Source organism: Carassius gibelio, chromosome A2, assembly GCF_023724105.1.
Source record: "Carassius gibelio isolate Cgi1373 ecotype wild population from Czech Republic chromosome A2, carGib1.2-hapl.c, whole genome shotgun sequence".
NCBI classification, from domain to species: Eukaryota; Metazoa; Chordata; class Actinopteri; order Cypriniformes; family Cyprinidae; genus Carassius; species Carassius gibelio.
Window position 1 is genome coordinate 27535513 of NC_068372.1, and position 23343 is coordinate 27558855.

The window sequence follows — 23343 nt, forward strand, 5'->3', positions numbered from 1 at the left end:
TTCAATATGCATAATTTATTTCAGTGTTAATTTTTTAAGAGCATTTTTAGAGGAACTGATTTGATTTTAGTTCATTTTGGAGCCAATAAGCAAAAACAAAAAGTAAAAGTAACTTTGTCCAGTTATTTTTTAACTAATGAACATTTAGCAAAAGCTTTAACATTTTAAGGATAATGTTAAATCAAAAGCTTTAACATTTTAAGGATAATAACCCTGACATGTAACCTTTTTTCACCATCCTGGCAGCCACAGTGTACTGGACCGAGTCATTGGCCACGCCCTTCCCTGAGCTCTGCCACGCCTCCTCTCGCGTCGAGATCATCTGTTTCCTTTCTTCAATGGACATCTGCCCTTCATCCTCTTCAAGTTTCTGATTACATGATACAAAACAGCTATGCCTATAGATCATTCTGATATGTTTACAGGAGCATAGTCCAATGATTTGGACACAATGGACAGATAATTCATACGAGCAGATCATCAGAAAACTCAAATTGTACAAACCATGTCAAAAACTTGTTTAAAACATTTGAATATGTCTATAATCTTTGCTGTTCATACAGTATTAAATCTGCCAGTCAATGGCAAAAAATATGCAATAATCCTGACTCAAAGTGCTCAGCATTTCCTTCTAACTTTGATTTATGCATTTATTCCGCCAACACTTGTTTAATAAATGCATTTGCCTGGAGTAAATCTACAGAAATTTGCCTGTTGCCTCATGTTTCCATCAGAGAAAAAAACTTTTCTGCTGTCATTCACAGTGAACTGAAGTATAAATTATGTAAACTAGTAATATGAGTCTTTTATAAACTAAATCAAACAAGACCATTTCTACTCGGTGTATTAAAGCAGAGGTATGTCTTGTTTTTTTAGCCTCACAGAGTTTATACATCATGTAATTTACTTGGATAACATTTGATACAGCAAAATTATAATTGTGTGTGTAGTCTAAGGCATGAACTAGATTCAATTCAACAAGAAAAAAAGCAACTCTCATCTCATCTGACAAAACCTAATGATCTAAACCACCAAACATTCTAGACTAATAAAAGATTATCTGTTGGCTGAAAGATGAAAGTGACAAACCAAGAGGACATTCAGAGTTATGTTAGAAATGAAATGGTTCCAAAATGCACACGCTCTCTTACCTGGCCTTGATGTTCTACAAATTGGCATTTTGGAGTAGATGAGAGAGGAGGAGAAGAGTAGGTGGAGGAAAAGACAGGCTCCTACAGTCAGGAGAAGGACGAAACAGGAAGTAGATAGAGGTCAAGAATGAAGGAATGCGCGAGAGACACTGAATACAGGTGTAGATATGAATGGAAGAGAAACATAATCCACAGATTATGAGGAATGAATGAGCGATAAAAGGGAATGAATAGGGATAAAAGGCCAGAAGGAAAGTCTGGACCAGTGGTTCTGAACTGGATCACATAATCATAATCAAAAAATGTGTGTGTGTGTGTGTGTGTAATACTGTATAAGCTGATAACAAACTAAAAAATTTGGTTTTTATATCAAAGTTTTCATGTTCTTGGTTAGCTACATTTTATTAATCCTAATTTGCATTCATCTCTGCTGTCCATAGTGATATCAGAACAGACCAGTCACTTGATTTTGAGTTGTGACCCATCAGTTGAGAAGCACAGATCTGGTCCATCTAGAAAAGCAAGGGGTTCATCTATAATGTTAAGTGAAATATTTCAGCACGTTCCTAAACATTAAGTTTTAAAGAAATGCAAGTTTTAACTTACTACAGTCACCTGAAAACAAACAGAAAGGTGGCACTTTCCAAATAAGGCTTTTGTTAACATTAGTTAATGCAGCTAACAATTAGCAATGTATTTCTAGGACATCATTAATATGGTTTATGTTAACTAATAAAAATACAATTGTTCATTGTTTTCTCATTTTAGTTTACAGTGTATAAACAACTTTGAATATAAAGAATGTCATGTAAATGTCAAAATAACAAAAATTCTTAAATGCTGTGGAAGTGTTGTTAAATGAAACCTTATTGTAAAGTGTTACCAACTGAAATGTGTAAAATATTTTATTAAACCAAATTAGGTTAATTTAGAATACAAGGCAAACAGTGTGTCATTTCTGTAAGAAACGGCCAATTGAACTTGAGTTTGCACAAGCAGGCCAGCCAATCATCTTGCAGCTAAAGCCAAAATTGTCTAAGGCAGACACTGATGTTGGCGCTTACCCAGAGCTGCTCAGATGACGTGAACTCGCTGATAACAGTCTCTTCCTAAAAACACAGGAGAGATGTGCTTGTAGGGTTAAAACTGAAAAAATGCTACATGAAAACTATTTGTTGTGCAAGACCTGGCCTTTATCTTTGGATAAACTGACAACACTTTATTACTTTATCCTTTGCACTTGCTAAATTGACAGTAGCACAATAACTCAGGAACGCACAAGTTACTATATAAACCTTAGTGAACACTGAAAATTATACCGGGTCTGAAAAGATGAATACCATGCATTTTACTACACCGTGCTGTGAAATGACTCAGACTGTGTAAAATACAGGTTTCAGGTCTAGGCAGTCAATTCACAGCTTTGCCTACGTGAGTAAATGAATGTGTTACTATTCACAAATTAGAATAACACATCAGATTCACAGTTTTGATTGGGGAATCTTCACCAAGAATGAAAATTCCTATCATTTACTTACCTTGAGCACTTTTTTTCTTCAGAGGAACACAAAGTGCGCATTTTTAAAGCAAATCCTGGACATTGTTTTTTTTTTTTCAATTTTTTGGAGAAATCGTACTTTACAAGTAATCTAAAACTGAATACTTGTACTTTTACAAAAACATTTTTTTTTTTCTTTTCAAAAATACAATTTCATGCAGACTTAAAAGCAAAATAATGATGTCACCAGAAATTAAAGCCAATCAGCTGTTTTCAGTCAATATGCACGTTTAAAATACATATTTGCGCAAACCTTTGATGATTCGCGATAAGTAATGGCAATGGATTTTGGTGGGATTTTGGCTATATTTATTGAAAGGAGGCATTTGCATGTATCTTTGCAGAAGCAGCATAGACAGCTGCTTCAGAAACGTGCATGGTACGGCTGGAATAAACACAAGCATTGACTAGAGTGGCTCAAACAAGCTTCAATGGCAGTATCAGAGCCACACTGCACCGCAGATGTGTGCAGTGTAGCTTTAATGGAAGGGAAAGCCCTTTATACTGGAGAGTGGTGATTCTTGGAGGCTATATAGTACATTGAAGAATGATAATATGTCTTTTTACATACTCCATGTGACCTGTAAATGCGAAAAAAAAAAAACAGTTTCCATTGCAGTTTTGCTAATTATTCCTTTTTCGCATTGAAAAACTACCTCATGTGAGCGTAAAAACTTTTGTATAGTTGGTTTGTATAATTGACGTTTCCATAGGCGTATTTTCAATTCACAATTTCAATTTGCACAATCTGAAGAATAATGGAAACGTGACAGAGAAAACCAAACAATGGGAAAATAGTGTTTTTGAAAGAAATTTTTTTTTTTTAATTGCCATCAAAAGTACTAAAGGATCTCTACTGTCTCTTGTCAAAAATCCATTTAGAAAGCTGAGAAAGCAATTTACATTTTGCTTTTCAAAATTTAAGTACAATTACAAGTGGATGCATTTTGAATTTCTTAGTTTTTTTGACTGGGTACTTTTTGCATATATTGCTGGCTTTATATATATGTTGCTAGGCTATAGGCTCTTACCTTTTTATTAAAGCCTTGCTCCTCCATTATTTGACTACTCTTCTCGCTTACAGACACCACTTCCTGTATAATTTCCTGTTTCTTATTGATCCTGTTTTTCCAATCTTCCTCTCCACTCTTCTTCAACATTTCCAACCTGAGAAAAAAGTATCAAATGTTTCAATCCACTCGGAACAGAAGACATTTACATTGTAGATGGATAACTCTACTCTAAAATAAAATGAAATATTTTGGGGGATGCTGTTTGTTTGTTGTACAAAGCATTCAGAAATCCCACCAAATAATACAGCATGCAAAATTCTCCACAATTCAGCTTTCTTATGCTACGTTGTCATGGTTTATTCTCTATCTCTCCGTCTGTACTCATTTCCTCCAGCCCCGTGGGAAAGGCTGGGAGATCTAAAATAGTGCTCTGCGCATTATCAGCGCTCATTGAGAGCAGAGGTGACCCAATTTCATTTATAAGATGAGACAGAAAGAGAACAGCTCCAGTCACCCTGCAACATCTAAAGCCATCAGCACACGCCAACGTATGTGCAATTGTTACTTACACCACAATACGCAATGAGTGTGATTTTAACATTTACCGTATAATGTGCTGTTTCAAGATTTCTATTATATTATTATTACATTTCAAATTTTTCTTCTTTTGAGATTTCAAAAGTATCATAAAAAATAGTATCAGTTTGCACAAAAATATTAAGCAGCACAGATGTTTTCAACAACAATAAGAAATGCTTCTTAAAGCAGTAAATCAGCATATTAGAATTAAATATAACATATTAGACTTGTAATATATTTGATTTTTGAAGGATCATGTGACACTGAAGACTGAAAATTCAGCTTTGCATCACAGGAATAAATTATATTTTAAACTATATTTAAATAGAAAACAGATACTTTAAAGTGTTATAAAATTTCACAAAGTTATTGTTTTTACTGTATTTTTGTTAAAAATAGATGCAGCCTTGATGAGTAAAAGAGACTTCTTTAAAATAAAAATGTAATTAATTTATTTATTTATAAAAAGGTATTTATTAATATTTTTATTTCATTTTTTAATATATATTTTCAATAACAAATTATATGTTACTTTGTTTACTAAAACAAAAAAAAATTATAGGGATGAATACTTTCAGAATCCAACCCATTTTATGCTAATATGCTATATTTTGTGTGAATTACTATAAATGGGATTATTTTCTGTATACTCACAGACTGTGTAAAAGTACCGAGCCCTGCACAAGGCATGCAAAAAAATAAAAATAAATTAATGGTGGGCACGATTTACTAATTCATTTCCTCGATTTACAAGATCGTGCACATTATTAATTAGTTCCCGCGATTTACAAGATCGTGCACGATTAAGTCGTTCCCTCGATGTACAATATCGTGCATGTGATAAATAATTTGTTCCCTCATTTTAAGTAAATCGTGTGCACAATTTATTCGTTTCCTCGATTTACTAGATTGTGCGCACAATTAATTAGTTCCATCAATTTGCAAATGCGTACCCAGACAGGAAGTACAACTAATTATTTTGTGTGCACGACTTTAATTATTATAACGAGTGCATGTTTTACTTAAAACGAGGGAACAAATGATTAAATTGTGTGCACGATCTCGGAAATTGAGGGAACGAATTAATAAATTGTCACCATTATTATTTTTTTTTATTTTTTGCATGTCATGTGCATGCCTCTGTATAAAACTTAAGTAATCAGCACACACCTCTCTTTGATTGACATGGATGTCATGGCCTCTGGATCTTCGTCGATCTCTGGCTTTTGGTCTTTTGGGACGCTGTGTCCAGATGGGCCGTTTTTTCCCAGGATCTCTTCTTGGGGCTGTGTTTGAGGTAGATTGAAGCACTGAGGTTTTGGATTGGTTTGAGGGGGTACTTTGGGTTGCGACTGTGGCTGGGGTTCAGGGTACAGCTGGGTTTGCCATGGAGGAACCTGAGAGTCAATGTGGATGTGAGGTTGAGAATCAGAAATGAGGTTTGTTTGTGGCAGCGTCGGCGGGCTATAGGGTTGTGTTTGAGGTTGAGCGTGCTTCGGTGTATAGATCTGAGGGTGATGAGCTGGTTCTGGTTGAGGTTGCGGGGATGTGTAGGACTGGGTTTGCTGGAGATAAGTGACCGAGTGAGAGATTTGTGAAGAATATTTGGACGAGGCCGCAGCTGTGCTCACTGTCCTCACGGGAACGGTGGGATAAGAGACATCTGGAGAAACACATTGAGAGCAATGACACATACAGAAACTTAAAAGGTAAATCTCACAAAAACTGTCTGGAACATGTCTGTTTCTCCACAAAAAGAAAAATATTCAAAATTATAATGTATTTTGTTTACATCATGGTAGTATTTGTTGTACAACCTTAAAATGCAATGGCATACATTATTTTTACACTATCCTGATTTTATGCTGATTTATTTGAATAAAGTACACTGTACTTTAATACAGTAAATGTTTTATAAGTTTGAGAATTTAATGAGAAACATCACTGAAAGAAAGGAATTACGGCAATAAAATAAAATGTTTTTTATGGTGAATGAGGTGAAATTATGAATTGAAATTATAATTATAAATAAGGCATTTGTTGCATCCAGTGGGGACATAAATACTGATTATAATGACTTGCGTCGCGTAAACATAAAACCATGTCACCATTTGTGATCCGAGAAACGTCAAACAAGCGCTACTCTACACTGCTCAAAACTAGTGTTTGATTTGTCAATGCTAAATACTTTAAATATGAAAACATACTTGCAGGTTGTGAGTCAGAAGCACCAGACTGTACTGAAGTTATAACTACCCAACTTTATAGAAACAGCCTTTGTGTATTATGAACTGGACCTTACAAAATTGACAGGATTCACGAGACTGAATCTAATACCAGAGGCATTATGTCAGTACTAATTAAATCAGATGCTATAAAAAAACAACTCAACACTAATATACCATTCAAATATTTACTTAAATCCATCCAGCTATTAATAAGACATGTGTGTAGACATGGCTACTTGATACACTAGATACAGACACACACACACACAGTCATGTTTATCACAGACCATAATCAATATCTGACAAATGAAAAAATGGCAGCCTAAAGCACCACTGACACACAAAACACCTTTTACCCTGTGAAAGCCACTGTCGCATTCTGCTATCATGGCTGTCCTTTAACATGTGGCAGATGTGAACCTAATAACCTGCTGTGTTTTTTCCTGTAGAGTGACAGCATGTCTGTATCAGTGTGAGACACACTTCCAGCCATCTTACTGCTCCTGCCTTTCACTCATTTCCCTCTTTAGTATGAAACAATTCACACACATGCCTACTGCTTCCAAGCAAATGGACAATAACAGCTTTGGCGGGGAGCGCAAACAAAATCACGGTGCCACTTCAGCACAATTCATTTCGGCATCATTAGTTTTACATGACAGACAAAGACAACAGCACACTAGATGTATGATAAATTATGCTGATCACATTCGACTCGAGCAGCATGTAGGCTGTTGGCCGGTTAACCCGGTTAACCTAATCAGTGCAGACGTGCAGCATGTGTGTATGTGATTTTGTGAACAGAGACAATAGACAGTTGACTGGTTTGCACACCATCCAAACCCCTTTTCTTTTCGTTCCATCTATCCTTACCTGAGACGGTGGTTCTGGTACTGCTTCCTCTTGCTGTCTGATGTGCGTCTGGTGAGAGGTAGCCTCCCTGTGAGACGGGTGTACTCTCTTTTTCCCTCTCTCGTGGGCCACTCAGCTCTGTGTCTCCCCTGCCGTGAGGGGGTGTGTGTCTGAGTGCATGTGTGTGTGGAAGGGAAGTCACACTGGGGAGCTCTGTGTTTCTCTCCTCTCTGCCTAAATACCCTAGTCTTCCCCTCCGCCCACTCTCGTCACTCACATCCTTACTGCACACAGATTGGCCAGGCTGCTCTGTGGGGGGCAGGGACTGAACATCAGGTGCGGGTTTTTCCCCACTCTCTGAAAGACTGAAGTATCGAACTCCTCTCTCATAGGCCGGAAGCTGAACAGAGACCGCCTGATTGGGTGAGGCCTGAGTGGTGGGCGGAGCCGTGGAGATCTCCACGGGAACATCTGCGGTCATTGATGGGGAAGCACTTGTCACCGTGGCAACAGAGGTCTGGGCGGTGACCGCGGTAACAGAACGGACCAGTGATGCAGAGAGAGGCTCCAACTTCTTGCTTCCATTTTGCAGCTGGAGAGAAAGAGAGAATAATTATATTTTTAGATGGCGCTCATATTTACAGAGCCCAAAGAAGTAAGAGGTCATATGCAGGACATGATTCAAAGGCAGCTTGCAGAGATCAGATGTGCTTTGCATTCCAAACAACCTCATCACTTAACGTCTCGAACATGCAACAAACCTGATTTTTATTTTTATTTTTTAACACCACTAATCATCCAAATCAAGGTCTATTTAAAACACAATTCTAATCCCACTTTCTTAAAAAACTGTCCATAAGCAGATTTTCTCTCAAAAGCAAGCACATATTTGACAATTTAAAGGAATAGTTCACCAAAGCAATTATGCTTGGTCATAATTTCTTACCAATCCTCTAAAAATCATCTTTTTTTCTGTGGAATATAAAAGGAGTTATTGTGCAGAATGCCCTGGCTGCTTTTAACCCCATCAGTCTAAGTAGATGGGGCTGTTCAGCTTCAAAAAGCACCATAAGAGTTACTCATGTGACTTGTTCCTTGTGATAAATGAAGTATATTTAAGCATAGTTTTAAAAAGGGTACTTATTATTATTAGAAAACACAATGAATTATCTTATATGTGAACAAGCACACAGGTAAAAAGAGGAAGGTCTCACCTGATCAACCTCGCCCTGGGTGATAGGTTGAGTCTGAAAGCGGGGGTTGGCTCTACGCTGGCGTGTGTCAGGACGGGGTCCATTCGCTGATTGGTCAGGGGGTTGTGACAAGCGAGTGAATAATGCCATCTTTTCAGAAAGGCTTAGTGTTGATAAGTCCGGCTCCTCAGGCCCCAAGTCCTGTTCTCCCAGAACCACTTCCTTTGAAACATCTTCTTTCTCCTGCTCAAGGTGGGTCGATCCATGTGCTGATGATGCCTGCAGACTGGAGGACAATTACAAAGTTGTTATGCTATAATAAAGTACTGAACACAGAGTGACCCAGAACAGTCCGGCTGCTAACAAAACTTCACTAAACACATCTTTAACAATTAGGATAAGTATCCCAGTAAGTAATCCAGTTTGTTAGATAAGACATGTTAGATATACTTAGATATTTATTTTTTAAGCATTAACCAAATCTTGTCAGAAAACAAGAAAACTATTTGCCAATGGGACATTAGAGTATAATTTAGCTAAAAAGCAAACAAACACACAAACATGGAATAACAACAACAAAAGTTTCACAGAAATGGATTCATGAGATATTTAGAAGTCTACAATAATTACGTAATTGTACAGTTACTATCAATAACTTATACCATGAGATGGCTACTGTGTTATTAGTAGAATGAATCAGTGAGGCTCTGTAGTTTCAATCAAATTGTGTAAGTTTCAACAAACTGAGTTCAACTCAATGTCTGGCCAATGTTCCAGTCCAGTTCATGTCCAGACACAGGTCTCACATGCATTGGTGTTGTGCTCTTGTACTTAATTTAATTTCATTAAAAAAAATGATTTACTCTCTCTTGCCTTTCTAGTTTATGTTAATCTCTCACCCTCTGTCACTCTTGTAAAGTTGTTGTCAGATGGGTGATACCTCTGACATTTCAAAGCACAGAGAGAATGCCAAATGTGTTTTGCTACTTAGCACGTTACTATTTACTGCTAATCTGGGTGGCCACGTGCTGATGTAGACACCCAAAACATCTGCACATTCTCATACATATCTCCTACACATGCTCATACTCTTACTTTTCAATACACACAGGCACTTGGTCACATTTCAAAATATGGGAACTCTTTTCACACTTCCAACCACAATTTACACCAGTGCATGGAGGACAGATCCACCAGCAGATGGTGCACTGGCACATGAACATTCCCACTGAGATGTGCAACATTTTGAGAATGGATTAATCCAATGCACCAGTCAATGAATGAACTGGGTAATTGGTCTCTTTTTTCTAAGTATGGTCTGAATTCTTTATTAATATGTAATCATGCTATCAAAAAACATAAAAGTCTAAGTCATGCAAAGAAACAGCATGCAGCTAAACACGACAAGACCTATATTTTCATTTATACACAAAAGAGCATAAGATATGCTCTTTTTTTAAAATGAAGCATTCAAATGATACCTGAAACTATTCATGGAAGTGCTGACTACAGCGGGACTGGGGATTCTGGGAGCAGTGGTTTGAATAGTGATGCCTTGGGAAGGGGGAGTGTGGGAACTAACAAAAAGAATGTAGAGTGAAGTGAACAAGAATCAGTTGGGCTGTAGAACAAATCGCAGAAACATCAGGGTTAAAGTACAGTTTTAAAGCAATGAGTCATTCAGCATCAAACAACTGATTATGGGAATGTGAGTAGTCAATGATGAGTTTATTGAATTAATTATTCTTTTTAAAGGAATAATTCACCCAAAATAAAAAGTCTGGACCACAAGTTCAAAGCATAACATAAAAACACTAAAAGTAGTGTTGTACTGGCTTTATGGAGTTTTACAAATACAACACGAAATCCAAGCTGTTATTTGTTAATAATTCTACCTTCTTCAGAATTATTTTTGTGTTCCACAGGAAAGATGACAACATAAACAGAATTTGTCACTTCTTGCAAAACTATTTCTTGAAACATTGCAGGGAAGTGATTTAGTGATATGAAAGTAGATCCTTTAAATCTCAAAAAGTATATATGATAATGACTTACGTAGAAGCAATGACAACTTCCTGTGACGTGACTGGCTGTGTCTGTGACCGATCCTGCACTCGTCTAAGCCTTCGTTCAATCGCAGCATTGCGTGATCGAGGTTTGGGGACACCTCCATCTGAAGTCTTCTCCAGCTCCTGTAAGACAGGACCAGGAGAGGTAAAAAAAAAAAAAATTGTAGTATTAACTACATTAACTAACTAAATTTATTGACTCTTTTATGCTATTTAGATTCAGATATTTTCTGTAACCATTAGGATAATCTCTCTCTATCTCTCTCTCTATAGATGGATAGATAATATATAAAATATAAACAAGTTGTGTATGCTTCAGAGATTTGATACCCTGAAAAGAGACCTCTTGGCTGCCACACTCATTTTAGCTCGTTCATCCATTTTTTCCTCATCCACTGGACAAAAAAAAAAGAAAAAAAAAAAGTGAATGAGTTTCTCAATTTTAACTTTTTTTATAGAACTCAAAAAGCATGACTATGACCAAATCACAGCTCAGGATATTTGGTACAACAGTTTATATGATATTGCTTAAATTTTGACTCACATTCTGCATGATGAAGCTCTGGACTAATACGGGACCTAAAAATAAAAGTACAAATAGAACAAAAATATTTGACCATGAGTATTCAGTTGTAGTATGATGACTAAAGAAATGAAAAATGTATGAGACCTAATGCAGATTTCTAAAAATGCATTCATAATCAAATTCAGAAGAATATTTATTAAAAATACTCTGACACAAAAAACAGTGACAATTTACCACTAATGATAGAAAATGGTTGTTTCAGTGTAACCCCCCACTTCCTGTTTCACTGTACCTATCAGTTTCCAGCCTTTCAGCTGATGTGATTGGCTGGGTTCTAAACCTCTCAGATGACTTCCTGTCATCACCAGGAGAAATGTAAAGTCTGGGTCGACGTGCTCCTCTATCGCGGTCACCGCTGGCAACTGGATCACTCTCTGTGGGAACCTGTTCTCCTTTAGACTCCCTTTGTTAGACAGGAAAGATTGTATTAACAAAAGGCATTTTTATTTAGAATTAGTTTAGTATGGAGCCTATAAAACAACATTTGCAGACAAAAATCCCTAAGACTTTTTTTTTTTTGTGTGCACAAGAAAATTCTCATTCTCAGCAATACATTAACAAATAAATTGATACATTTCCAAATCTCACAATACATTTTATTCACAATAATAATCATGCATTTGATGAAGTCAAATGTATTTTCACAATACCAATGCAAGGTTAAGATCAAACAGTTTGCACACCTAGCAATCTACAAAATCTTGTCCTGATGTCCATACAGTTAGAGGAGATGCTAAAATAGATTTAAATTAAGTTTAGATTAAGTCATTTAAATTGGAAGTCATCACTGAAGCTATTAGTCAATGCCACTATTCACACTAAGTTGCTTAGATGCTGAGTGGCAAAGTCTCAGCAATTAGATTAAACCTCCGATTAAACAGCAGCAAACACATGCTTGCTTATGATTAAAAAACAAGTTTATATCCAAAAGTAGGGATTATTACTTTGAGGTTAGTGGGTTTAATCATAATCTTTGTTAAAACTTTAATTAGCATGCTGGACATGCCAGTTCACATACAGCTCTGGCCTGCGTCCAGAAGCATTCTCCAGGTAGGAATGTCTCAGCTTTGCCACAGAAACTCTTGTGTCCAAGGTGCCCATTTCACCATTGGCCACACCACTCGGCTCTCTAGTATGAAACCCTGTATCCATCACCATTGCAGACTCTCGACTGGCAGCACACTCCAGACTTCTCAATGCAGCAGACCGTTGAGTTACTCCAATATCTGACATGGAACGGATTCGCACCTTTGGTCTCAGGTCACCTGCATCCTGACTCACTCGGTGTTGAGCTTGTGGGAGGGAGGAACCTTTCTGCAAGTACCCTCCAACATCCCCCACCATATGGTGTGGAAAATGCTGCTCAGTGGTTAGCTGTGTGGGAGCAGTGTCCATTTCCTCAGGTAGGTGTGTGTTTACCCTCTGTTTTCCTTTTTCATGTCTTTCAAAATTATCATCTGGCTGACCCATTCGATGCACTTCTTCCACCTCCCATTCATCCAACTGGCCAATTTTATGTACCCTACGTCCCTCCCAATCATCTTCTGATTGGCTTATCCTTCTCCGTCTGACATGCCCTTCTTCATTCTCTGACAGATTGATCCGTCGTCTTCTACCACGTCCTTCTGACAATCCCTTTTGCAGCAACCTTTGGCCTTCTTGCTGTTCCTCTACCTTTTGACTGGTTTTCTTATCACCCTGTACCAGTGGTTCAATGGACTGTACAGTTTGGCTTTGTCTTCGAACAACTTCCCATTCTCTTTCCTTGAATTCGTCAACCTTGCTCGCACTTCTTTGTTCCATCCACTCAAACTGGTTAGTGCTCCAATTATCTTGACAGTCCTCTTTTTTAGTTTCAGTCCCTTGATTGTTTTCTTCTCTTTGTTCAATCTTCCTTATACCACGTACCACATCTTCACCTGTCCAACTATTCTTTGTGCCATTATCTACCTGTCTTTCTTCAGATCGACTGGTTCTTCGGTCTTCATGCTGTTCTTTGTCTTTTATTAGACATATTACCTTTTCTCCTGTTATTGTTCCCTCCTCCATCTGAGCAATTCCTCTTCCATTAGGCCCTTCCCTTTCTTCCAACTGGTGCAACTTTCTTCCACCTTTCCCCTCCATTTCCTCTGACTGGCTGATCCTTCTGATTCTCAGAATTTCCAAACCTTCCTCAGTTTGTCCACGCATGGGATCATCCACACTCTTTTGCCTGCGGTGGATTTCTGAGGGTAGCACAGCCTTTCTGCCCTTAAGTAACCCTTCTGAGGCTGGATCCTTTCTGGACACTGGTCGACATTTTCTTTGAATGGTCTGAATGTGATCGGCACTAGCCCTCTGTCTAGTCTCTTCACCCTCTTTGTCAGCAGATGTTGAACCAGGTGCGGCCAAGTGTCCTTTGGGGTCCATCATCTCAGACTTACCAAGTGAAGGTCCAGGAACAGGGTGAGCTGCATGAACATTTGAAGGTGTATAGGAAGGAGCTGAATGAACAATTTGTCCATATGCTGGAGGTAGAGCCTGGACTGAACCATACTGCAGAGGTTGGCTGTGACCATAATGGCCATGTGACGGACGTGTATGCAAGGTGTGTTCATGTTCATGTAGAGGTTTCTGAGTAAATGCATGTGCTTTAGCTCTCTGGAAAGTATCCCGATCCAAAGGTACTGGTTGAAGGATAGCCCGAAAGTTGTGTACATGTGGTGGGGCATCTCTGGGACCAGGTGATGGCTGCTGGGGACTTTTGTAAGCTGGGTGTGGTTGTTGGGAAGGTCTGTGCATTTGTGATGGTTCTTGAACATCTTGACCATCTTGCCTTGGTAGAAATTGCTTGATTTTCCTAAATCCAGGCTGATGACTCATGGTGCTAGGGTATATACCAGGACTTTGTTCATAGTTTGGGGGCTCTGCACTTTGGGCACGCTGATGATTACCAATTTCACTTATTTGATGAAAGGCAGGTGAATCCATATTGTGAGTGCGCTGAAATCGTGGCCGCTCCACACTATGCGCCCTTTGTTGACGAGTCTCCAGTCCCTGATGTGGTTGTTGGACTGGGGGTTCGGAGCTCTGTATTCGTGGTTGGTTTACAGATTGAGGTCGTGGAGCTAAATATGGAGGGGCAACTGTTGGATTATGTCTGACAGAGGATGCATCTGGCCCTGAATCAGAACCTCTTCCCGAGATTGTCTCTTTCTCTCTTACCCGTATTCTTAATGAAGGGAGGAAAGAGAGGAATTCACATTCACATCTAATTCAAAAACATGACATGCTATCATCCTGAGAGAAAGTGTCATCAAAATCAAAATCATCAAGAACAAGGACCACCACTTCCCTTAGAATAGTATGTTTCAATTTTTACAACTAGCTTTTGCCTGAAATAAATGTTGAAATAATAGGGGAAAAAATAATAATTCTCAAGTTCTTCAACAGCTGGAAAGCAAAGTTCCTTTATTTACAAACCTTTGATAAATATAAAAACATTAACAAGTAATAGTAACCATTTACTAGTAACCTCTCAACCAGCAGTGGCTCCCTGACACACATATAAGCTCCACCTGTTATATGGTTTTGAGGTGAAAAAATGAAAAGGAATGAATCCAAAGTTCATTGTTAGGTGCTGGCCTCTGGTTAGGGTCAAAGGTCAGTGGAATTAAAAAAAAAAGTGGATAGAGGAGGGGGGTCAACTAGGGAACTGTTTGGCAAATTCTACAATGACTGCATATTGAGAATGTCAAGGGACGAAAACTAAAAATGTAAAAATGTATATTTGTCTTTATGGACTTCATAGGATATAAGGTCAAATGTTAGAAAATGGAGTTAGCGGGTCATGTGGGGAAATTTAAAGGGTTACACTCCCACTCTGATACCTGGATGGCCAGTTGATTTGTGAGTATGTTTCATTGTCCATGTCTCTCCTGAGGGACCACTCACTCTGAGAGAGAGCTGCCAAGCTAAAGGACACAGAGGCCCAGACCAGATCAGTTATCACAATAACATCATCATGACATTCAGCACTATAACAAAACACACCCATAGCTTTACCAATCCTCAATGAGCCTTTGTGATTTCCTCTTTTTTCTTGTATAGATATTTAGCTTCATATAAGATTCCTCAATTAGTCTGTCATCATTACTGCCTTAGTGGCCTTCATTTAAGTACGATATCATCAGTATGGACTTCTTTCTCCTCAAGGGTTGTTTAGAGTTTCAAAGTTATGTAAAAATTCAGATAGAACACATGCACCTGTACTCAGATATAAAAGATAAGAGGTCTTTAAGGCTCAAATAGTCACAATGACATACACAAACTGTGGTCAGTAAATCTGAAAGTACAAGTGTTTCAAAAGAAATGTATTGCTCTTCTCTACTGATCTAAAGATAGATTTTATGAATGCCAATTACTGTCATACTAAATAACGTGCATTTCTCATCCACTACTATGGGGAGACTAAGCTTTGAAAGTAGGTGACCATGCAGTATCTTTCAACAGAGCTTCAGAGTGAAATTCTTGATGTCCAGTGAACAGCTCTACATATTTCACCCCCGCTCACCAGCTCGCTGGCATGACTGTGAACCGGACTAAACACAAAAGCTGGTCTGTTTAATATTTATTACCTGGGCTATGTTCAAGATCTTCAGCATTATCTGAGTAATTAAAAAAAAAACTTGCAGAGGTCCACCACTTTATTGGAAGATAGACAATGGCAACTGTTAACCCTGTTGCTTTTACTTACTTTATATAATGATTTCCAAAAAGCAAAATTTTTTTAAATTAAGAGCAGAGATCTAGATTTTTCTTAATGAAAATCTCTTTTCTTTTCTTACGAGAATTTTTGTAAATCACTCTTGGTACCAATTAACTATCCAATTAACTTTGAGGCCTTCAATTTCCTTTAAAATAAATTTTAAAAAAGAGCAAGTCCCATTCTAACTTGTTGATTTTAAAGAAAGTATTCCAACACAGGAAGAAAATAACATCAGTCAAAATCAGGGGCCTCTAAGACATATTTTTTAAGATCCAGAACTCAGTAAACATACTTACCCCTGTCTGTTGAGGATATTTTGAGCTTGTTGCTCAATGAACAGGTCTCCAGGAGAGATGCCATATCGTGTTGGGGGTAATGAAGCTCTGCGTGCTGTCCTAGGAGAACTTGTGACAACAGCGACCCCCCTCCTTGGTTGGGTTCTTGTTGTTTCTATGGGAACCGGAGCTTCCTGTGGGTGTGGTTTCGGACTTCGGTCAGGTGCTCGTCTATAATTTTCCAAGTTCATTGCCCTCTCTCTCTCTCGCTCGAAATTAAAGCCTGATGGAGGAGGAGCAGGATTGGGGGTGGGGTCAGAAGGCATGAACACCCGCCCTATCCCTGAACTGGTGTATTTAGACCTGCTACTGCTTCGGTCCCGCCCCTCACCCTGCTCTTGCATTGCCCTGCCTCTCATCCTGCTTTCACCACGTCCCCTGTCAGGAGGAGGTCCTTTGTCTGACAGGTCAGACTCTCTTCGTGCACGCGTGTAGCGTGGTGTGTAATCCAGATCCACCTCCTGGTCGAGGAGGATTCCATAACGTTCTGATAACTGTCGCCGACGTTCAGCTTTGTAACGCGCAATCCGCTCTGCTTTAGAGCTGAGGCTGGCTGCATCAGAGACTGCTGGGGTAGGGCCGACTGGTTCAGGATTGGTGGACAACTGTGGATCTGGATGTGAACGAGCTCTGGAATGCCGCTCTCGAGCTTCTATCTCATCACAGCTATAGCGCCGTACTGTAATGTAACAAATAGAGAGTGAGTAGGGATCAACAAAATTCTACAATTATTTGGGCACAAGATATGACCTAAGCTTCTTGTTCAGTGTAAATCTTGGGGAATTTTTTTCCCTGCATTCCAATGTTAAAGGAGATTTGTCAAAATAATAGTATAAAAAATATCAAGTCATTGTGACTCTTGTCTTAGCTAGTATATCGTCTGCTGTGGTGACCTACCCACAATTCCTGGATCCCTGGTATCTGAAGCACGTGTATAGCGTGGTGTGTCCTCCTCCAGAAGTCGGTTGGTCACCAGGCCAGCTGTTTGTTGCATGCTTGTAGTAAGAGCAGGTGGAAAATCAGCCTCAATCACCTCTAACCTTTGTGCGATTCTCTCTTTCCTGTATAAGAAGCCATTATAGCCAGTGTTGGGGGTAGCACAACATTGTGGAAGACAGAGAGTCTAATCCTGACAGTGCTTTTCATGAATAAATCATGTAAAATAAGTTACTTATAAATGGAGAATTGTATTTTCAAATTTAACATTTCTCAACACTTCTACCCGCTTACGTTGCATTCGAAGTACTACACATTTTAACGGTTCATGCATTTCATGGGAATCAAACCCATGACCTTTAGCTAGTGCAAAGTTCAACTGTTTAAGCTTTAGGAATGCCTTATTAATTTTCCAAATGTACCTGTTCATTTCTGGATTACTTCTTATAGAGGTTTCAAATTGCTTCCTTAGCTCTGAAACTAAAAGACAAGTGTTTTAGTAAATATTCAACTACTTTACTTAAGCCAAAAATCCCTATTGTTCAACGTTTCAAGCACATTGTTATCTTAGCATTTCTCACCTTTGGGCAGTACAGCAAGGATGTTAGCATCAATTTCTGCTGTACTCCTAACCAGTGAGGTCCTGTCATCCACACCAAAGCTGTAAGAATACAGAGTGCATGATTCAAAACAACAGTGCTTTAGTAAATGTGGTAATTTCAGTAGATTTAATGTTAATGTTTTAACATTTGATTGGTTAATGTTAGGAATGTTGTTCTAGGATCAACAAGGCATGGACCCAGGAACATGTCCTACTTGGCGCATCCAGTATATGCACTGCCTGCTTGTCTATGACTCCAACCTGACTCAATATATTCACTTTTCCAACACCTGCACACCTTATAAGAATTTAATTTGGCACAGAGTGCCTCCAAAATTTTACACTGGCAGGTCAAGAGCAACCTTTCCAATGTGTTCCCGTGTGACATTGCTGAATTAGCTTTGAGGATCTTGAACGTTTTCTTGAATCTGACCAGAGGAATAGATTAGCTGCTAAGGTATTTATACATCTAGAGTTCCCTTCACCCTGGTACCAGTCCTGCCAGCCCAAACAGCACACTCCAATTACTCCTGTTTACAGCAAACCCCTTGCTACACATGCTGCTATGCAAAATAATTTCAAAAGCAGGGCAGCAGAACTCTAATAAGAGCTTAAACTAATTTAGACTGCATTCGCAGAAACTTTTCAGACACACCCAAAATGGAAACAATGCAAGGATGGATAACTGCCTCTGTACAACTGCAGTATTGAACATTAATGCATACCAAAGTGTAATGGCCATTACATCATTGTTGTGGATTCAATCAACTATAATATTAGTAAAGAGTCCAGGTCAATTATTCTACAGTACTGTAGATACTTTCTTGCACCACTGATTAATTTAAAAACAAGCAGTGACTAACCAGCTTAAATGTGTCAAGAAAGAATGTGGTGGAATTAAATGCTACTGTAATGTGGTCAACAAAACTCACACTACATCATCACCATTCTATAAAGCCCTTGTAACATGTAGCAACCATTCAGAATCAAGAAATTAGCTTAATTTAATTTTAAATTAAAATTGAACAAAATTATATTTTACTAATACTGTAAATAAACATACAAATTCTGACTAGATTTCTGACTTCAGATTTTTGTTAAATACTGGTTGAATTTGTGTAAGTGACTAAAACATGTCTTTTTTCTATATTGTGTTATATTGAGGACACCAGGATGACAGAAGTTTTGATTTATTTTGAACACAAAGATGTCAAGGGCAAATTCTTCTCTTTCAACAGTTTAACCAATGGAAACAACAAAAGATAACATGCATACACCTACACATACATACTCTGGGTCTGTGATGATAAAAGCAGACTATGCCTCCCCTTCTCTTTCAGCAAAGTCTTTATCATTGGCCAGGACTCTGCACAATATATTGATTCTTAAATCACAGTTACTGACCAAAGTATCCAAAATATATATCCCTTCATTTAGCTCAAAATGTGCAAGACAACACACAATCAATGTCCTAAAGTCCATAGTGCAAAAAAAAGCATCTTATTAACTGCATTTAGTGCAAAGTATTAAAGAAGATAAAGAGATTGATTCCGTATTTAATTTAACTAATGGGATCAGCTTTAAAACAAAAAGAAGAAAGGTTGGGTCATAAAAAGTCTTTAAAATTGAGAGATGAATGGATTCTGACCTTATTGCTCTTTTCGTCAGTAGTGCAGGGCTGTAGAGCTTAGCAGAAGCTTCACCAACAAAGCCTGTGAAAAGAAACAAGACAAACTCTTAAAAATGTGCATTTGTTTTTAAAACTTAATAAGAAAATATCTGTCTGAAATTCTGTTATGCATTGCCCAAATCTATCCGAAAGACAAAAAATAAAATGGACCATAAAGGCCTGTTCCCACTAAGAACTATAACCACCCAAGTTTAAAGATCTTGAGCATTTAAAGTAGCAGACTATAAAACTGCAGCGCATACTTCTAATAAACATATCATTATCAACACTAATATAGTTATAATAACAGATTTTGTTCTTGGTGTGAATGGGCCTTTTAAAGCACAAACCGAATTTTTCAGTTCAACTTGAATACTTTTGTGTACTTAAAATGTAATGTAATGTTGCTTACAGTGACGTTAAGCAACCCAAGTTCAGGAAAGATACAAACTTATTTTAGACAAAACATGAAATGGAACATTTCTCCAGAAATATGCAACCTGTTGCCAACAACCACAAAAATTTCAACCACATTCCATCTTGACTTCATGTATTGGCCATTTAAACCCATAATGTTTTTAACCCTGTTGTACGGACAAGCTCGAATTACTGTGTTTAGCGTCCTCCATCATGGGTCGGCTGATAAATTTACCCCCTCCAAATAGAGCACCTGGGCTGAGGACTGATCACTTTAAGAATGAGTGGAGAAGAAAAGTTTCCATCCCAGAGTTGCCTGAGAATCAAGATGCGGACAGCCAAAAAATGAGCAGAGGGGAGACTAGAAGAACAAGGCATTTGATAAAAATACTAGTTGGGGAGATCAGGGTAAAAAATGGACCATGCTCAAAGGTCCACGCTCCTTAAAACACACGTAGTTCACAGCACAGAAAAACAGAACGTCCAGTAAACCACTTTTACGCAATCTGCATGAAAGATTTCATGATCTGAAGTGTAGATAGCAAAACACGTCCTGCCATTAGCCCATTTTGACACAGTGTTGACATACAGTCTGGGGTCATTTCATGGTGAACAGTACAATCAGAGAGACAGCTGCAGGCAAAGAGATTCGACGTCAAATCCATTGCAATTGTGAAACTTTGGTAGCTGAGATAAGGCTTATCTAGGGGTCAAAAAATTAATCGCAAACACACAGAAATCATCTTAGACTGAGACATTTAAAGTTATTACTGTTCCACTTCAATGAGACTTGATTAAAGTTAAGCAGCTGACCAACAAGTTCATACTGCTATCAAAAATAGAGTAAAATATTATTACAACTTCAAATGACCATTTTCTATTTTAATATATTTTAAAATGTAATTTCTTTTGTGATGCAATGCTGAATTTTCAGTCTTGAGTGTCAGTCAGGATCCTTCAGAAATCATTCTAATATACTGATTTGCAGATCAGATCGAGAAACATGCTGACTTAATATTTTATTTTATGATATATTTTGTGCCAAATTCAATGATTAATAGAAAGAACAAAATAACAGCATTTATTTGAAATATAACTTTTTTATGGAACCTTGGTTAATAATTATTAATTAACCTTTTTTTATTGTATTTATCTTAACATAAACTTTTGAAAGGCAGTGTACAATATTGCTGCAAATTAAATTAATTTGACACAATATTTACTTAAAATTAAAAAAGAATGTTCCCACAGAAGACTTAAGCTAATAACCTCAAAAAGACTATGCTTTATGATTAATTGTCTGATATACACGTTAAAGGTTGGTTGATTTTGGTTGCATATGGATGTATGCAATTATATGTTTATTAATTTACGTTGTTTAATTGTGCTTGTCACTATTAACCCTTTTACACATTATTTACTCAAGTTCCACAAAAAAAAATGCATACTTTGCATCTGGTAATCTCAGCTGACAAGGAGACACTGACATTGTCTTTTAGATTTTCTAAACACCACTTCGATCTATTTGGCATCAGTCATCAGCTGATTCAGACAATCTCACTGTGGTCAAATCAGTCTGGCAGGACTATCATTAATCACTTCTGAAGTACAAAGCAACCTTTAGCAGCACACCACAATAATTCAGTCAACTTCTGATCAATGATCAATCTTCATTCTCAGGAGAACAAAAGCAGAGCAAGAGTAATATACTTCTATTTCGTTCAGCTATTTAAAAAAAAATCCAGGATCACATAATATTAAACCGATTTAACCAAATCCATTCATAAATCAAACAACTTCACACAATTTTACTCAAATTCCCATAAATCAACCTCACTGCCTGGTTACAGTAAGAGTTCAACACTTACCTTGACTACACTGTGTGATGTGGTTGAGATAGTTAGTAATCCACGGGTTATGAAACATGTTGGAATGAAAAGGAAAGAAGAAAACGGAGGAAATAGAGGAAAAGAACAGACAGTCCTGATCACAGGCTCAGACAGAAGAATAAAAGAGCAGGAGAGAGAGAGAGGGATCGCAACGGACAGACTCGATGTGATGGAAACGCACAGAGGCAAAACTGGAGGGGCTAAGCAAACACATGGGAGGATGGAAGAGAGGGGGGGGTGCTAAAGCAGCTCACAGGCAGTAATCTGATTAGTTAAAGGCAGAAATTAACCTGGATGATAAAATTGGATTGTGGGAGCACGCTGGATTCCTGTACTTATGACACAAGTGCTGCTACATTTACACACACACGTCAGCAATCCAGGACATGAGTCACAAATACTTGGTGATGCAAAGATGATTTGCTAATTAAAAGACTTTTATTAGGTCTGACCTGCCTTTAACAGTGGTAGAGCATTGAATAAGCAGCACAAAAAGGTTAAATTCCCAGGGAACACACATACTGGCAAAAAAAAAAATGTATAGCCTGAATGTCTATAATGTGAGTCGCTTTTTGAGTTTTTATGCTAACTGCTATGAGCATCTGGGTTCTACTTTTGTTGTGTTGCCAAAGAAGTTCAGGTTTAGCTGGTTAATATTGCATTACAATACTTGCTTTTTTTGGTGTTAACATTAAAAATTAATCAAGCAAACTGACTGGTAATTTTAAATGCAAAACAATTTTAAATTTTTTTAGAAGATTTTTGCCTAGTTTTAAGTCGCTATGTTTGATAACATTTCTGCCAGTGTTGCAGAAACAGTAAAACAAATACTTTAACTGAAAAAATATAAAATAAAATAAAAATATTAGATGAAAAACACTGGAAAATTGGCTTGAAACGTTGCCCATGCAAAAACTTTAAAAAATAATCAAATAAACTACTGTATATAGTACACAGAAAAATAAAAATGACAAAAACAACTCAATTAAAAAAAAATACATAAAAATAAGTCATTTTAAACTATTAATAAAAATGATAAGTCTATAATATAAATATATAGCATATAAAATACAGTAATAACAAAATAGCATTGATTCCTGTTGTATCCAGCTGCATCTGGATCATGTGAAACCTTTGTCTGCACTCACATGTTCAAAGTTAACTTTTAAAGGGTCTCTATCAATCACATTGCCTCAAATTGCCAATTCTTACTGAAAATTGAAAGAGCACCATATGTTGCAGCAAATCACTGTTAGTATAACATCTGTTCAGACAGAGAGAATGAAAGACTAACCATACATAATGCAACAAGCCAGTTACCTGATAAAAAACAGGCATATGCCAATACAGCCTAATAAAACACCACAACTAGGTGTGAAAGTATTATAACAAGTTGACAGTGTCACAGTTTGCTCTAGAGGGCATACTGAGAGGAAAGGTCCTGTGGGGTTCACTAAATAACACAGAAAACTCAGTCATGACATGAGAAGGGGCTGAAGGAAACTATTAGCATGTTTATA

The 23343-nt window shown here is 37.7% G+C and overlaps 1 protein-coding gene across 19 annotated transcripts in view; it reads right to left on the reverse strand.

Moving 5' to 3' along the window:
• The window catches only part of LOC127935242 (supervillin-like), a 69131-nt gene that overhangs the window by 37252 nt on the left and 8536 nt on the right, over window positions 1–23343 (reverse strand). For 12 of the 19 annotated variants that reach the window (XR_008148031.1, XR_008148033.1, XM_052532978.1 and 9 more), the window contains exons 1-20: window positions 21803–21994; window positions 19497–19560; window positions 17829–17908; window positions 17670–17727; window positions 17209–17372; window positions 16273–16990; window positions 15099–15182; window positions 12248–14440; window positions 11462–11632; window positions 11188–11222; window positions 10974–11038; window positions 10630–10766; window positions 10056–10151; window positions 8596–8860; window positions 7403–7973; window positions 5472–5964; window positions 3741–3876; window positions 2216–2260; window positions 1152–1232; window positions 226–370 (exon numbers count right to left, since the gene is read on the reverse strand). Coding sequence is in view for 10 of the 19 variants with exons in the window: in XM_052532978.1 (XP_052388938.1) it covers window positions 226–370; window positions 1152–1232; window positions 2216–2260; window positions 3741–3876; window positions 5472–5964; window positions 7403–7973; window positions 8596–8860; window positions 10056–10151; window positions 10630–10766; window positions 10974–11038; window positions 11188–11222; window positions 11462–11632; window positions 12248–14440; window positions 15099–15182; window positions 16273–16990; window positions 17209–17372; window positions 17670–17727; window positions 17829–17908; window positions 19497–19560; window positions 21803–21860 (5659 nt within the window). In the remaining 9 variants the exon portion in view is untranslated. Of the gene's footprint in view, window positions 1–225; window positions 371–1151; window positions 1233–2215; window positions 2261–3740; window positions 3877–5471; window positions 5965–7402; window positions 7974–8595; window positions 8861–10055; window positions 10152–10629; window positions 10767–10973; window positions 11039–11187; window positions 11223–11461; window positions 11633–12247; window positions 14441–15098; window positions 15183–16272; window positions 16991–17208; window positions 17373–17669; window positions 17728–17828; window positions 17909–19496; window positions 19561–21802; window positions 21995–23343 lie in introns of those variants that run through there. The other 7 variants (XR_008148060.1, XR_008148049.1, XR_008148061.1 and 4 more) reach the window with 7 other exon arrangements.